We start from the raw sequence: 17180 nt of genomic DNA, 5'->3' as shown, positions 1-17180 counted from the left end.
CAAAAATATTTCAATAATGAGCCATGTTATATATTAAATTATCATTATTCCAAATGTGTCAATAATTCAATTGTATATAAGGCATTAGAGTTTGAGAAATGGTTATAATTCTAAACATAAATTTAAAATAGAAAATTTCTATAGGGGAAAATTTGATGACTTGGAAAAATATGAGAAAAATTTTGGTGGTGATAATGGATGTAATTATTTTTATTCTTGTTGAAGTGCAAGGCAATGAACTTTCCTCTACCTTTTCCCATCACTCTTCACTTCCATACTCGCTTCCTTTCGCAGAACTTGATAGTGATCATGGAACAATTTATAATTGCCTCGAAGAAAATTATGCAATTTGTGAAGAAAAGCTAAAAGGAGGGCATGATGTGCTCTTTACAACTTGTATTTTAACGAGTACTTTAAGTTGCATGGGAGAGAAGAATAAAGACGACCCAATATTGGAGATAGTAAAGCTTGAATATCAACGTTGCTTAAAAAAGTATAATATTGATTTTCATGTTGCAAAATGTTTGTTTAATTGACATCAAAATATTAAAAAGCACTAAGATTCCAATTATACATGGAATCCAAAGAGTTGTCTTCAATATCATATTGGGTAAGTAGTTCTTAACCTCTTTCTGGATAAAAATGCATATATACATGAGAAATATACCTGTAAGTAGTAGCCAACACTTTTACAAGAGACGCATTTTCTTTTACATCCATCATAATCCAAATTAGTCATTAAGTTATGTTTCACATTTTTATGAGTTATAATTTCAGATTCAATTGAAGGAATCTCAAGGTTAGTGCAAGAGCAACCGAGCAAGGTTTGTTATTTGTTTTTGGCAATTCCCTCCCCCCCCACCCAAAAAGTTGTGTGATTCAAGGGTGTTGTATACCTAATTATATATTTGTATTTAAGTCTTAAAGCTGTTTGGATTGAGGAATTCCAACAAAAACAAATTTCATGTGGGAGTTAAATTTTATATAAAACTTTATTGGGTTAAATCATGTTTGAGTAGATAATCTATTTAAATGGGCTTGTGATGCTAGATTGTATCCTTCATGTTAAAAAATGCTTGTTTTTAGACAAATATTGTAATTTTGAAAGCAATACCATTGTCTGATAATATTTTGTTTGGACTTCTAGTTTGCTAGTTCTTTCTATTACATTTAGGAGAATATATGCAATCAAGGGCTTTATAGCTTAATTGACATCTTTTTATACAGAAAGTGCTTAGAGGTCTATGGAGAAATGATTCGAACTATAAAATTAGCAATACATTGCAATTATTAAAAAAAAAAGAAAAAAAAAAGAACATATGCAAGATGTTCTTTACGAGGTATTTGGAGAAATTATGTCAATTAAATATTTGCTAGATTACACGTAAACCATCAAGATTCCTTTGTAATGAGTGATTTACTTTAATTCTTATATTTTTCATAAACATTTAATAATGATATTTTAGGAAAAAGTATTGAGGACCATTTTGGGCGACATGTGATGTGGCCTATGCTATAGTACATTCTATAGTGGCTAAGTGGACCCAGTCATGAGTTGCGTATGAACAATGTGCACTAATAAGTTATGAACCGGCTATGGTATCAAAAAGAAGAAGTTATGAACCGGCTACAAGTACCCAATAACCTAACATCTTTGGTGGGTTTAACTTAGCCCTGTAACGCATTGTTTGTTTCAATAGAAACTTTGTATAAAAATAATTTTTTGTGTTTTTCAATATTTGGTAGTATTAAAAAAAATGAGTTAAAAGAAAACCATCTTTGATCAACATAAAAAGTATAGCTTATTTTTAGAGATTATTTTATACTAAATTTTGAAAACAACTCTATCTCACAATAAGCTAAATGTGGGAAGTTAGAAGATATATTTTTTTTTTCAACTCATTTAAAATTACTATCAAACATAAGAAAATTAAATAGTTTTATAAAAAAATATTTTTTGAAAAATAAATCATCTTCTAGAAAAACATTATTATCAAAACAAACAGAGCATTAACAAATTTCAACTACTAACTAGACATGCTACTTCCTTAATCCTAGGATAGTAAGGTCCCCCGCATAAGTTCTTCTCTCGCGTTTGAGACAAAGGGCAGCCTAGGCCTATAAACAACCTGTGAGAACCAAGTACGAGGCCTATGGGCCTTGGATTATTATGGGCTCACACAACCCATTTGCAACTAGGAGTCGGTTCACCAATCAAAGATAAAATGATAATTTTAATCATTAAAGGGTAGAAACATCGTTCGAACTTTTTTTTTTTTTTTGAGCATATCGTTCGAACTTTTAGATGAGCAAATGCCTAATTGTAAAATACATAAGAGCTCATAATGATCAAAACAATGTGCTAAGCCCAAGTGCAAAAATCATACCACTGTATCAAAATATTAAGCCACATTAAGTTTTTAATGATTGAGATATGCATCTTGAAAGATAGGGTTTGATTCATGTGATTGATTTAGTTTGAAGGCAATGATGTAATAAAATGCATGAGATGAATCGTTGTGTATGTTTACAACTAGCCCAAACAGACACATAGTGGGAGGATAATTAGGGCTTGGCCTATAGTCCATGGGTTTTGATAGGAGCATTCACATCATACTCTTCCAATTAGAATTTTAACCAAAATAACTAATACTTAGCTCCTACATGTAAAGTTTATTGTGGTCAAATAAGAGATATGAGATTTAAACCTCGGCTACACTAAAAAACTAATTGGCCTCTTGGCTTGATGGTAAAGTGATAAAGAATAATTATCATGGTAACAATTTTATATGTTGAAATACTATCTTATCTTTAAAAAAAAATTAAAAATAAATACACCCCATTGTCAAATGATAGTCATAATTTCTTAGACGAGGTTACATCAATATGATTTTAATTAGTTGGACTCATTAGTAATGTGAGAAGTGAAAATTAGAGAGTTGAGAATTGAGAATGACTCAATTTCTTATTCATGAAAAGACTTTGATGCATATGCACGGTGCAATTAAAAATAATCATGATTACATACATATATGAGTTCAAATTATACTTGATGTAAAAGTTACAATTTACAAATTATTTAAGATTTCTAAAATATGTAATGGTTTCTCATTATATTTATAATTTATAATTTAATTAGATTTGGGCTGTATGGTTTTTACACCCAATAATTTACTTGTTACAAAAATTTAAAAATTAGATGGATATATAGCCCCAAATGACTCAACTTTATATATATATATATATATATATATAGAGAGAGAGAGAGAGAGAGAGAGAGAGAGAGAGAGAGAGAGAGAGAGAGAGATATATATAGTTCAATTAGAATTTTATTTGTTTATAATTTCCTAGTTAAATTGTTGGGCAAACTATGTTTTTGGTACCTATTCATTACACTATAGTTTAATTTGGTCCCTAGTATTTTAATTATGTAAATTTGGTCCATAATCTTTTAATGTCATGTCAATCTAATCTTTATTGTTATCTCTTGGATAAAAATTACCGACGTGTCAAATGGCAAAAATGAAAAAAATTAGTTTATTGCCACATCAACAAAAATTAATTTTTTTATTTTGGCTGTTAGTAATGTCAGCAATTTTCATTCAAGAAATAACATCAAAGACTAGATTGACACGACATTAAATTAACACAATTGAAAGATTATAGAACAAATTAAAATATAGTACAAAGAATAAGAACAAATAAGTAATTTACTCTAAATAATTGTTTTTCATTTTTCAAATAAAAGTAGATCTCTTTCTCAAAAAAAGAGTAGGAGAAATTCTAATCCTTATTGTGGTTATTAATAAAAGTTTATTTAAGAGGTTTTTTCAAATTTTTTTTTTTATCAACTAGTCAGCGTTCTTGTAGAAATTAGGTTTTGCAGACAGAATGTAATTTTACGGCTACGCTACATCGAACTCTCAAACACAAATACACACACACTCTCTCTCCCCTTACTCTCTCACACATCCATGGAGAAAGAGTTCTACCCATCCCAAGACGACCTCCTCTACGAAGAAGAAGTCCTCCGCAACCCCTTCAGCCTCAAGCTCTGGTGGCGCTACCTCATCGCTCGATCCGACGCCGCATTCAAAAAGCGCTTCATCATCTACGAGCGAGCTCTCAAGGCTCTCCCAGGCAGCTACAAGCTATGGCACGCTTATCTCCGCGAGCGACTCGACCTCGTTCGAAACCTTCCCATCTCTCACTCCCAATACAAAACCCTCAACAACACTTTCGAGCGAGCCCTGGTCACTATGCACAAAATGCCTCGGATTTGGATCATGTACCTCCAAACCCTAACTCACCAGAAGCTCGTCACCCAGACTCGCCGCACTTTCGATCGAGCTCTGTGCGCTTTGCCGGTCACTCAGCACGAACGGGTTTGGGAGCCCTATTTGATCTTCGTGAGCCAGAAGGGTGTCCCAATCGAAACCTCGCTCAGGGTTTATCGCAGGTATTTGAAATACGACCCTTCTCATATTGAGGAATTCATTGAATTTTTAGTTAATTCTAGTCTTTGGCAAGAGGCTTCGGAAAGATTAGCTTCAGTGTTGAATGATGATGGGTTTTATTCGATTAAAGGGAAGACTAAGCATAGGTTGTGGTTAGAGCTGTGTGATTTGTTGACTAAGCATGCTAATGAGGTTTCGGGGTTGAATGTGGATGCAATTATTAGGGGTGGGATTAGGAAGTTTACGGATGAGGTAGGGCGGCTGTGGACCTCGCTTGCAGAGTATTATATTAGGCGTAATTTGCACGAGAAGGCGAGGGATGTGTTTGAGGAGGGGATTATGAGTGTGGTTACTGTTAGAGATTTTAGTGTAATTTTTGACTCGTATACGCAGTTTGAAGAGAGTATGTTAACATTTAAGATAGAGAGTATGAGTTCGAGTGATGAGGAGGATGAGGAGGAGGAGGGAGAGGGTGGAAAAGAAAACGGTGTTGAGGGGAAGAGAATGGATGATGAAGATGAAGATGAAGATGTTCGGTTAGATGTGAATTTATCGATGGCTAAGCTTGAGAAGAAGATTCTTAATGGGTTTTGGTTACACGATGATAAGGATGTGGATTTGAGGATTGCTCGATTGGATTATCTCATAAATAGGAGACCGGAGTTGGCTAATAGTGTGTTGTTACGACAGAATCCTCATAATGTGGAACAGTGGCATCGAAGGGTGAAGTTGTTTGAGGGTGATCCCAAGAAGCAGATTTTGACTTACACTGAGGCAGTGAGGACAATTGATCCTATGAAAGCTGTGGGGAAACCTCATACATTGTGGGTTAACTTTGCTAGGCTTTATGAGAAGCACAGTGATCTTGTCAATGCCAGAGTTATATTCGATAAAGCAGTTCAAGTCAACTACAAGGCTGTGGATCATCTGGCTAGTGTTTGGTGTGAGTGGGCAGAGATGGAATTGAGGCATCAAAATTTCAAAGGAGCATTAGAGTTGATGAGGCGAGCCACAGCAGAGCCATCGGTGGAGGTCAAACGAAGAGGTGATTCTAACCCTTCCTCATTTAATGTTTCATTCCTTTTGTTACTGTATATTTCACATTTTGTAGTTATTGGATAGAGCATGCAATTGTTTTTGGGCTTATATATTATTGCTTTGGTTCTATTTAAAGTTCATTGGGCATATAGAGTTAATTTTTTGGACCAATTTAACATTGGTGTTGTTATTTTGGGCCCATGTTTATAGTCCTTAAAATCTAAATGACTCTTGATTCTCCTGATTTTATGATCCTATAAACATATCATTTTTGTGATGGTTTGAATCGTATAAATGATTTCAGCTCGTAGGGGTTCCAAGTGATAGCCAAATCATAATGGAATTCTTTGTTGTGCCCCATGTCTGTGGTTCGAAGTTCAAAGCCTCTCTTCCCCACTATCTACCTATTAAAAAAAAAATGGATTTTAGATTTTATGATCCCAATTTTGACAACCATGCTTACATTCTATACTGGTGACTTCATCCAACACTTTTAATGTTCGCACTTTAAGAGAAAAGAAACAAAAAGAAAAAATTGTAGTCGCAGGGTTTTGTGGAACCTAACTTATATTTGAGCTTGTTTGTTTTCATTTGCAGTGGCTGCTGATGGGAATGAACCAGTGCAGATTAAGCTGTACAGATCCTTGAAACTCTGGACCTTCTACGTCGACTTAGAAGAGAGCCTGGGTACCTTGGAGTCCACAAGGACAGTGTATGAGCGGATATTGGATCTAAGAATAGCCACGCCTCAAATTATTCTCAATTATGCATTTCTATTGGAGGTATGGGCATTCCACCAATAGTTCTGCTGTTATGTTCGTTTAGTTTTTACTTTTAGTGTTTTCAATCAATTAACAAAATTCTACTGGTTGATGTGTGCAGGAACATAAATACTTTGAAGATGCATTCAAGGTATATGAAAGAGGTGTGAAGATTTTTAAGTATCCACATGTCAAAGACATATGGGTCACATACCTCTCAAAGTTCGTAAACAGATACGGGAAGGCAAAACTTGAACGGGCAAGAGAGCTGTTTGAACATGCTGTTGAAATGGTATGCACGTATTATGAGTTCAGATTAGGTTTATTCTGGTAAATATTCATTGGTTGGGTGTTGAACTGAGTTTATGATCATGTCTGTATTCAATTATCAATTTGTTAAATAATGATGATGGGCTGGAGGAATAAAATTGGATCAAGATCAAAAATTTGGGAGCAGAGGGGTTAGTTATGATCATCAAAATTGTTACAGCTTATTGACTTTAAGTTATTTTTGAAATGCTTAGAGGGATTCTTTTAAGGAATGTAGACTGCATGACATCCAGTTATTAGAAGGAGTTTCTTTTAATAAATGCAATGTTAGTTATGTGCATTTTGAATGATTTTTTTTTTCTGAGACAAGAAATAGATTAAAATACTAGATGATGTGAAAAAATATCCTACCTTGGATTTATGTATAACAATACCTGTTTCGAGGGATTGTTTAAATATGGATTGTTAATTCTTTCTTCTTGCCACTTTTGGATTATTCCTCCTGGATCACTGATGTTATGCCTCTTATATATTGGGTAATGAATATAGTTTATATTAGTTTGAATGGTGCTAAAATGTGGTCTATCATAATTAACGTAGTTTGATTCTGACCTTTATCATGTTCTTTGCTTTTGAATATCAGGCACCTGCTGATGCAGTGAAGCCTTTGTATCTTCAATATGCAAAGCTGGAGGAGGATTATGGTCTGGCCAAGCGAGCTATGAAGGTCTATGATCAAGCAACTAAGGCTGTTCCAAACAATGAGAAATTGAGCATGTATGAAATTTATATTGCTCGAGCAGCAGAGATATTTGGCGTCCCAAAAACTAGGGAAATATACGAGCAAGCAATAGAGTCTGGTCTTCCAGACAAAGATGTGAAGACCATGTGCTTGAAGTATGCTGAGCTTGAGAAGAGTCTAGGAGAAATTGATCGTGCTCGTGCAGTATATGTATTTGCGTCACAATTTGCAGATCCACGATCTGATGTGGATTTCTGGAATAAGTGGCATGAGTTTGAGGTGCAACATGGAAATGAAGACACTTTCAGAGAAATGCTTCGAATTAAAAGAAGTGTTTCTGCAAGCTATAGCCAGGTAATTCAATTATTATTAATTCTCTTCACCCCACCCCATTTTACCTGCACTAGTAGTGGCTTCAAATAGTGTTAGTTTTGCTAATATGTCTATTCACAAACAATATCACAAAATGAATTTTCCTCTAGACACACATTTGTCACTTGTCATAAATTGGATGAAATTCCTAGAGCAACAATCTATAGCTGGTGTCAGTAGACTTAGGAGTAGCTTTTCGATGGGGTTAGTTACTGCATTGTGTTAGGAAATAGATAGATCTTCTGATTTAGCTCATTATTTCTTTGGTTTAATTAATTGATCCAGAGTCCCCTTTTCTTTTTACTGAAACATTCTTATTAGTATAAAGAGGAAGTTGAAAGGGGAGAGAGAAGATGGGAGGCAAGAGACATGTTCAATTTACACAAAAAACACTAATCATTTTTATTTCTCACTTTGATCGTTTTTGCAGACGCACTTTATCTTGCCTGAGTATCTGATGCAAAAGGATCAGAGATTGAACCTTGATGATGCAAGAGACAAATTGAAACAGGCTGGGGTTGCTGAAGATGAAATGGCTGCTCTTGAAAGGCAGTTAGCTCCTGTAGTTGACAATGGTGCTGCTAAAGATAACAACAGAAGAGTTGGCTTTGTCAGTGCAGGTGTGGAATCACAATCTGAAGGAGGTATTAAAGTTACTGCAAATAATGAAGACATTGAGCTACCAGAAGAAAGTGATTCAGATGATGATGATAAGGTTGAAATAGCCCAAAAAGATGTTCCTTCAGCTGTTTTCGGAGGTTTGGTTCGTAAGAGAGATGAGGCCGACAATGATGCAGAAGCACAAGATGCCACTGCTACTAAAGAGAAGGATGGTGATAGCCGCCTTGGTGCCCTAGAGAGAATAAAGAGACTAAAGAAAGCGTGATTATTTATGGCCAGAAGTAATTAGTCTGCATTTAAAATTTTGTAGCTTTAGTTTATCATCATGGATGAAATGTTTTCCCTGAAAAATATTTGTTTGTAAATTATGTATTCCCTACCAAACTTTTGTTTCTATTGAAAGAAGAAGAATAGGGTTGTTTATCTCTCATCCTCCCTCTTTTCTATTACCTATATGAAAAGTGCAAATGTGCCTGTGAATAGTGCTTTTGTTGAGCACCTTGCTTGGTTATTTTGTGTCTAACAAATTTACAGCCACGTAACGGACAAAGGAGAGCTGGATTGGTTTGTCTGTTCTGTGTAGATGGTTTACACTTCTATCCTTAAAATTTTTTAAATTTGAACAGTTAGAGAGTAGGTCTTTTGGTCTTTTGCGCCTATTTTTATTTGATCTTATCACTTTGTTAGCTTTTTTGGTCAGCCAATTACTCTGTTGATGGACACGAACACAGGACACGCGTTTGAGGGAGAAGAAGAACCCTGGAGAGGACTCTGCTTTACCAACTACTCCACTGATTGACAGAGAGCAGCTATGAGTACATGGTAACCAGTAATATATATTCATAGTTTTCTTTTATTTACATGCACACAAACTAATTGATGCAAAACCTGAATGTTTTCCTCTCAAAGTTGTATTTAGAGGTTGCCTTAATTGCTTCTGTTATGAATAATTTGCTTTGTTTGTAGAGCATTAAGTTAGTTAATCAAAAGAAGATTGAGTTCTATCCAAAATCCAAATTCATCTTTTCTCGATGTTGCACACACATTTAAAAGAAAAAGGTTTGAAGGGATAGAATTAAATTAATTCAAGGGTAGAAGGGTCCCTGTCCTGTATTCACATGAAAAAGGGGGCTAGCCATTGGAAGCCAAGAAGAAACAAATAAAGATAGGGAAAAAACCAGTTGTTGCTATAGGATGACATATGACCTGCATAATCATGTTTTACATGCCATATTACTGCTGCAGCATAGCATTGGGTAATTCCACTTAAAAAAAATATCATTTTTTTTTCTGTGATCTGTGCATGATTTAAAATGGTTGTTATTAATGTCATTATTTATCTCCTAAGAAGGGTATTACTATTTTCCTAATTCAAAAAATTCCACCTCTTTGTTTACAAACTGTTTCATAAATGTATGGTCTGTGTCTTTTGATGTTCCTAAAAGAAAAGGTCTATCTGATTTGCATGTCTGTAATTGAACCTGCTAGAAACACATAATGCTTTGTAACGGGTTATGGAATACAAATGAAATGGGATTCCTATTGTTCTGTTTCCCATTTAAGTTATTGACTTATTTTTCAGTGAGTAAGGCTTACTATACATTTTAACACAGGTCTTCACATGTGATTCTTTGATAAACCATTCATTTACAATTTAGTTCTATAGCTGCATTTCCAATATTCTTTTTTGGTTCTGTTTTCTCACTTCTGCTTCTCGTCCTCTGTTCTTTGCTTCTCAAATTGATAACGGTGGTTGGTATTAGCAAAAACAATGGGCGCATTAGAGCCAATGAAGTTTCTCCAGCTCTTCTTTGTTGGTTGACATGGATGTGAGTAAACCAAGGTTAACAGTTGGAATCTCTACCAATAGAACATCTAAGTCTTTGTTGTCCCATCATTATGAATATAATTTGTTTAAAAGTCCTTTGCCATCGATGATTAGTTCTTGAGCAATTCCCTGTAGCGTCTCTGCCTTGTTTGGAGAGGTAGATTTTGACATATACATATGGAGAAAGCTGTGTATGAAGGTAATGTTGAGGGTGGGTTGTAGTATGAACTATGTATTCGCTCTATTTGTTTCAATGTAAAATATTTTCAGGAAAATATTTTCCAATTTTTCAGTGTTTGTTTTGCGGTAAAATATTTGGTCAAAAGTAAAATATTTTCAGTCAACCAAATCAACCTAAGCAAATTTATGTAAAATATTTTACACTTAAAATTTTGGGAAAGCATTTTACATTTGCTCAATCCTTCACACCCCGATACTTATCACTCCCGCACTTTGGTGCTAAAACTATCCCTCTCGTATATCTCTCCAAAAAAATCCAGCCACTCTCTCAGATTTCTCTCCAAAAATCCCAGCCACCTCCAGTCCCCTCTCCTGCCAATCTCCGGCTCCAAGGTCCAAGGCACCACCGGCCAGCTCCAGCTTCCACCAGCGCCGCCCATCACTGGCAAAACCAGGTACTTTTCTGCCTTTTTAGATTAGATTTCTCATTTTCTTTTCGTTTTTCTTCATCTCTAACCCTTGGTTTTTCTTAGGTTTGATTTGTTGTTTTATTATTATTATTATTATTATTATTATTATATATTTGTGTGTCATATGGTTTTGTTTCATTTTGGCTTTTGTGCTCCCTTTGTGTTACTGCGTTTTTGGTTTTTGATTTTTAGTTAATACTATGTGCGTGCTTGTTTTGAATTTTTCAATCTAAAAATGGATTGGTGATCAGTGGGGTTAGAGTACAACTGATTTAGGCAAATGGGTTTTTTTTTTTTGGAAGCGTTTTTAATAGAAACATTTGCTTCCATTTATTCTTTGAGTTTGTATGTTTTGTTAGAAACTAGATGTGTGTTATAGAATTGGTTTTGCATTGTTCTGGGTACGGTTGTTAAACTGGATGATTGCTTGATTTTGGGTTTTCCATAAGATATAAAGCTAGTGGCTTTTGTAACAATTCTGAGATTTTGGGTTTTGCTATATGATGCATATGATTGGCCACAAGAGTAGGTTATAATTGATTTGTTCTTAATGGCATAAACTTCTCTCAACTGTGGTTTTATGTTCATTCCTTGGTAAATATATGTAAGGTGAAGGATTCATTGGTTAAGGGTAATGTGGTTGTGATATTTTAAAGGATACAGGGCCATTACAAAAATTATATGGAATGTTTCATACTTGATGCTGATATATTTTTTCTTTTTGTGTGTGTGTGTGTCTAGTTCTTTTTGCATATTTGCTCTGTGTGCCAGACCCTTGTTTTAGTCATTGATATGGTTATTAATAATTATGGAACAATTCCATATTTTGGAAGGTTATGTGTTAATGTTAGCTATATTGTCATAGTCTTTGGGTTTTGTTATTGTAAGTGTGCTTATGGATGGTTATGCAACACTGATTGAAATTTTTTGGAGTTATTATGGAATAATGTTATATTTTGGATTCATTAGTATTATGATAATGTTATATTTTGCAGGTTCTGCTGTATTGGTTGAGAAATATTCTGCAGGTTCTTTCATTTTGTAATAGGCTAAGGACAAGATACTCTCCTTGGATTACCTGAACTATTAGGTTAAAATATTGACTGCTGATTTTGAGCTTTCATTTAACAATGGGGTGATTGTTCTAGTTACTGTTTTTTTAACTGGAAAGGAGTGAATGAACTTGTAGGAATGCTTCCATCATCCTCTGCCATATAATGGTTGGGTCCTGGGAGCATCATATGATTGATAACAACAAAGATTCAAGACCACTGGAGTTTTGGGTCGGGGTGTTGATCTTTTGGGTGTGAGACAGGTAATAGTGTTTGACATGCCCAATTCCATTAAAGAGTACATCCATCAGATTGGGAGGGCATCCAGATTGGGAGATGAGGGTACAGCAATTGTGTTTTTGAATGAGGAAAACAAGAATATGTTTCCAGAGCTGAATGAAATTTTAAAATCCTCTGGAGCAATACGAGACCCATTAAAACTTGTAGGTCAATGAAACAAGCAAAAAATATTAAAAAGCTCATAAAATAATGATTTGTTGTGCTTTTGCTGTATAGTGTTAGACTAGGACCATGGAACCCAAACTATTTTGACATCAAGTGTCTTTTTTTTTTTTTTTTTTTTTTTCCAATGCGATTTGCCATTTGAGAAAGTCAATTTTTTTTTTAAGCATAAAATTAATGAATGTATATGCGAGGATGTCAGAATTTAAAAATTAAAAAAAAAAAGAAATAAAATCTGTAAAGACACTTTTTTTTTTTTTTTTTTTTGAATTATGCTAGGGACAACTTTTGGAACAACTTTGTGTGCCACAACTTGCCGGGTGTGTCCTCATATGGCCCACTGACATATATCAATTACAACTCGTCATATGGTGAGTTGTGACACAAAATTATGTCAAAAGTTGTGTTTCTAACATAATTTTAATTTTTAATTTTTTTTTGCCAAACATCAGAAAATATTTTACACAACATTTTCATATACATTGCCAAACACTGTAAAATATTTTACATTTGCAAATATTTTACATTCAAACAAACAGAGCATTAAGAGCAAAAGACTTTTTGTACTTGTAATTGAGTTTTGAAATGTGAAATTTTCATTTTTTAAGTCAGTATCTTCGTTGTGTTCTGTACTCGCAAATTTATAGAAAATAAAACTTTATATTCCATTCCTCACATTTTAAAAATACTGATGGTAAAAAATTTAGGTGTTTTCACATATAAAATGATTTACATATTGGCTGTGTTATAAACAGTTTCTATATTTGAAATTATATTGTTATTCAATGCTATGGTAATGACAAGATATTGAGGTAAGAGTAAGGGTAAGAGTAAGGTTGTTTAACGTAATTTCTCCAAACTTTGTAACATAATTTCTCCAAAAATCTTATAAAAAAAAGGAGTTTTGTGCACTGATCATGAATATGATAACAATAAATTATTATTTAATATAATGGCAAGCACGTGCCATGCACATGCTTTCCCACTAGTGCTCTTGAAATGGGACATACATATTTAGCATTTCCTCAAAAAAAAAAAAAGAGAGAGAAATGGGACAACAATCAACAACACCATGAGTTAAGCTTTGTTCAGTTGTTATTATGTATATCTTTGATGAAAGTTTACAATATGAGCCATTTACTGTAATTTGTGTGTACCATGGTGGGCAAATTCACAATCTAGTTACAAGACCTAAATGATCATATTAATTTGGTTGCAAGACCAAAACGATTAAGATCGTATTTTTGGAAGGATTGTGTAGGATCATATAGGATTCTACCGATTCCACCAAAAATAATCATATTGAGTGTTTTATTTAAATTTTGATCATTATAGGCATGAATATATATTGCGAACATATGAGATTTGAATTTTGATCATCTCAAAGTTTCAATTTCATATATCAATTAGTGAAAGAATTCATGTATTATAAAAAATCTAATTCTTCTAAAGTTGCTTGTATTATATATATCAGTTTTTGTTGTATGTATATTAGAGGGAAAATATTGGGAATTTAACTAATGTAGTCGGCTATACTAATGTGCTACTCCTACTACTAACACAACTTGAACTTAAATTAGGTTAAAATAGAATTTCTATCTTGTATATAAAAAAAATAAAAAAAAAATCTTTTTTTTTTTTTTAGAGAGAATTTTCAACTTACGGCGTTCGCTCCTGATGATGTTCATTATTATCAGATCAAGATTAAAATTTCTTGTAACCCTTTGATGTTGGTTTTATTTATTTATATATATTTTTGTTAATATGTTTAATACTCTTTAATATTTGGTTAAGAAAATTGTATGAATCTATACAGGGAAAATTGCACTGACCTCTCTTATTTGAAAAAACAAAAAAACACCACGTATCAAATTGCAAATATATGAGTCCTCCCTCTATCTCCTCTTATCTATTGTATTGGGTGCATATAAATGGATGGTCGGATAGTCACAGGAAATGTAGAAAGACCCGTTACATAATTTGTAAGCACATGATTTCACAAATAACAATTAATAAACAACTCCCTAAAAAAAAAAACAATTAATAACTTCCTCTACAGACATAAAACTTTTCCTGTCAAATTAAAATATAATCACCCCTTTCCTTTCCCAAAAAAAAAAAAAAAAAAAAAAAAAAAAAGAGTACAAACCCCAATCTTTAACCTATGGAGAAAGCCTTTTTTTATAAAATTAACTTTCTATTTCTCCTTCAAATTCCTTAAAATAAAAAAAGAAAAAAGAAAAAAAAAAGTAATGGGTAAGTTAATGGGCCCCACGGTTAATCATTTCCATGTACTGATTCATTGACTCTTGGCCTCTTGCCCTTGCAACCTCATTTCCTCATTGAACTTCTTGATAAAAGCCTCCACTCGCCAGTTCAACTCGTCCTGACTCAGTGACGGCTCTTTCCTTAGAAGATGAGGCTTCCCCTTCCCAGGCCCAGGCCCAGGCCCAACGGACATAGCCGACGCCTCCGGTGCTGCCTGGTTGGTACGATCCTTGAACGTCTCTGATTTCTTCACAAGACCACCCAGCTAGTCCATGTGGATATGACGGCCGTGATTCTCCCACGTGTCAGACTTCTTCATGTACCTACTCAGTGGCATTGCTCTCCCTTCCGTTATCGCCTTCCAGTGTTCTCCAATGTCTCGTGCCGTTTTGGCTTTGCTACTCTCAATGCTCTTGCACCTGAAAAATAAAAATAACTAATCTCAATTAACCATATTAATTACATGACTATCGACTAAAGTAACACTCCTACAATTAGAATTTGAAAACACAATTTCATAAAATTATAATTGAAAAAAAAAAAAAAAAAAACTCAATTTCAGCTTTGTGTTTCATTGTACGACTATCACCAGTACTTTCTAATGAGAAATTTTGTTGAAATTTTTTTTGGCCAAACTATTTTATTCAAGATAGATTTAACTTGACTCTGGTATTCTAATAACATGATTTCATAACAACTATAACCAGTCTTTTCTAATGAAGAAATTTTGTTCGAGTTTTTTTTTTATCAACCAGTATTTCATTTGAGATAGGACTTGACTTGAGTTTAGTACTATAATGTATTGAACCGTAAGAATGGTTTAATTGTGTCATCATTCTGATGAATCCAATACGCTAAAGCACCAAGCCCGATGTAATTTGAGACTTTCAGATTTATGGCATGTTCTTTCCCACAATCCGGGAGTCATGGAGAGACGATTGTTATAGTATTTACCAGAAAGGGAAATAGAAGACGTAAAGAACAACCTTTTCACTCCGACAAAAAAAGTAGTAGTATTATTTCTAGAGTTTTTCTTTTTCACCATGGAAATTGGGAAAAGTAGCTGAGCATGGAAGTGAAAGACGCCATATTTGAAAGCTGTTTTGTCCAATAGGAAAGTAAACAAAATGAAACGACCTCGTAAAATTCCAAGAAAACACAAATGATTAAGAGACAAGAATTGAGAGCAAAGAATAGTATTAGTCAATATAGTACCTTTGGGACTGGCCTTTGCGACTGGCCTTTGCCAGTTTTCGGTGATTGAACCTCTTAGAAACTAGAGGATTCTCCGCCGGAGAAAGATACTCCGACGAGACCACCACCTCCTTCTCTAGTCTCCACGTGGCACTCGAAGCAACGAACTCGTCCTCTTCTTCCTCTCCGTTCATCACCGCCACAACAACATTCTTCACCTTGGGAAACACAGTCGAGTCCTCCAAAACAGCAAACTCCTCCGACAGAATATCCGCCGAAGAAGGCGTTGGGTAGGGATGGTGACGGGTGATGGAAGAGGCGGCGGCTGAGCTGTTGCTGTGGTGGTGGTGGAAGTGTGAAGAGGCTGCGATGGTGATAATAATACCATTGATGATCACATAGACATAAGAGCATTTTTAGTAGCTTCTCTATATTTTTGTACTGTTTGAACAGTGAACAGTGACATTTACCTTTTACCTACTTACTTTTTTAAATACATATTTCAACAGATTTTCTATCATTTTCTCTATCTCATTTAAATATTATTTATTCATTTTTTAACACACATATCCCCATACCCCATCCCCACTCATTTCTTTGCTATTTTTTTTTATTTAGTTTTATTCTTTTACTAATGTATAGTAGCCCATCAAATGTGATGAACTACTGTTCATGAGCCAAAAAAAAAAAAAAAAATCATGATTTAAAGAATCCATTGGAGACCATTTTTTGGTCTCATTTTCTATTATAGAGATTGTTTTGCTTTTACCTAAGCTATTGGAAATGCTCTAAGGTGGCTTGAGCCAAGACAAAAGTCCTAGCCCCATCACGTTTTGTATTCCAATCACGCTTAAATTTAGAAATAGTTTTGTATTGTCATTATCATTTTATAATATTTATTGGCTATTCTTGGCGTTGTATTATTGAAATTTTTGTTGTTGTTGTTGTTATTATTGGCTATTGTTGTTGTGTTGTATGAGAACTGAGTATTCTTTTCTATGGTTATGTATTTTATGGTTGTTTTGTTGAGTATTCATACATTTAATCTAGATTATAGGAACTATATTCTTATTTTAAATTTTTTGTAATTTAGGACTTTTGATTTATATAAGTTATTATTATTTTAAAACTTTCATCAATTATTAATACTATTTGGGTTGTTGGTTTTAATTAAGGTTGAATGATGAGAAAAAGCAGAGCATGATAGAAGACATCTACAACACCAAAATGCAGAAAAGGTGGAGAAATAATTGAAAGAGCTTTTTGGTATTGGTTTGATAGTCTCCCTCAAATGTCTAGCGCTCTTTGATGGGGAGCATGTTTAAACTAGAGGATTTTGGGTTGATAAAGGAATTTGGATTAGGGTATGCTGGCAGACCTATGTGTTTTAGTTTTTTATTTTTATTTTTGTATTTAATGGTTTTTGCTTTGTTTCTTAGGTTTAGATGGTTTAGCCTTGATCACT

General features: G+C 34.0%; 1 protein-coding gene and 1 pseudogene across 1 annotated transcript; one reads left to right on the top strand and one right to left on the bottom strand.

Annotated features, from left to right (window-relative positions):
* Positions 1 to 3860: 3860 nt before the first annotated feature.
* On the top strand, positions 3861 to 8691 carry LOC115989721 (pre-mRNA-splicing factor SYF1). Its single transcript, XM_031113548.1, has 5 exons — positions 3861 to 5502; positions 6093 to 6277; positions 6378 to 6548; positions 7170 to 7622; positions 8071 to 8691. The coding sequence occupies exons 1-5, from the start codon at positions 3975 to 3977 to the stop codon at positions 8524 to 8526; spliced, it is 2793 nt and encodes a 930-aa protein (XP_030969408.1). The 5' UTR covers positions 3861 to 3974; the 3' UTR covers positions 8527 to 8691.
* Positions 8692 to 14552: 5861 nt separating this feature from the next.
* LOC115991285 lies at positions 14553 to 16542 on the bottom strand (annotated as a pseudogene).
* Between the last annotated feature and the right edge of the window lie 638 nt (positions 16543 to 17180).

This window comes from Quercus lobata, chromosome 5, assembly GCF_001633185.2.
Source record: "Quercus lobata isolate SW786 chromosome 5, ValleyOak3.0 Primary Assembly, whole genome shotgun sequence".
NCBI lineage: Eukaryota > Viridiplantae > Streptophyta > Magnoliopsida > Fagales > Fagaceae > Quercus > Quercus lobata.
This window is presented reverse-complemented; position numbering and strand designations above follow the sequence as displayed.

Excerpts from the sequence above, each read along its gene's own strand:
- LOC115989721 (XM_031113548.1), top strand. The coding sequence starts at position 3,975 with ATGGAGAAAGAGTTCTACCCATCCCAAGACGACCTCCTCTACGAAGAA. Across the intron at positions 6,278-6,377 it reads ATTATGCATTTCTATTGGAG|GAACATAAATACTTTGAAGA; the intron begins GTATGGGCATTC and ends TGATGTGTGCAG. Across the intron at positions 7,623-8,070 it reads TTTCTGCAAGCTATAGCCAG|ACGCACTTTATCTTGCCTGA; the intron begins GTAATTCAATTA and ends TCGTTTTTGCAG.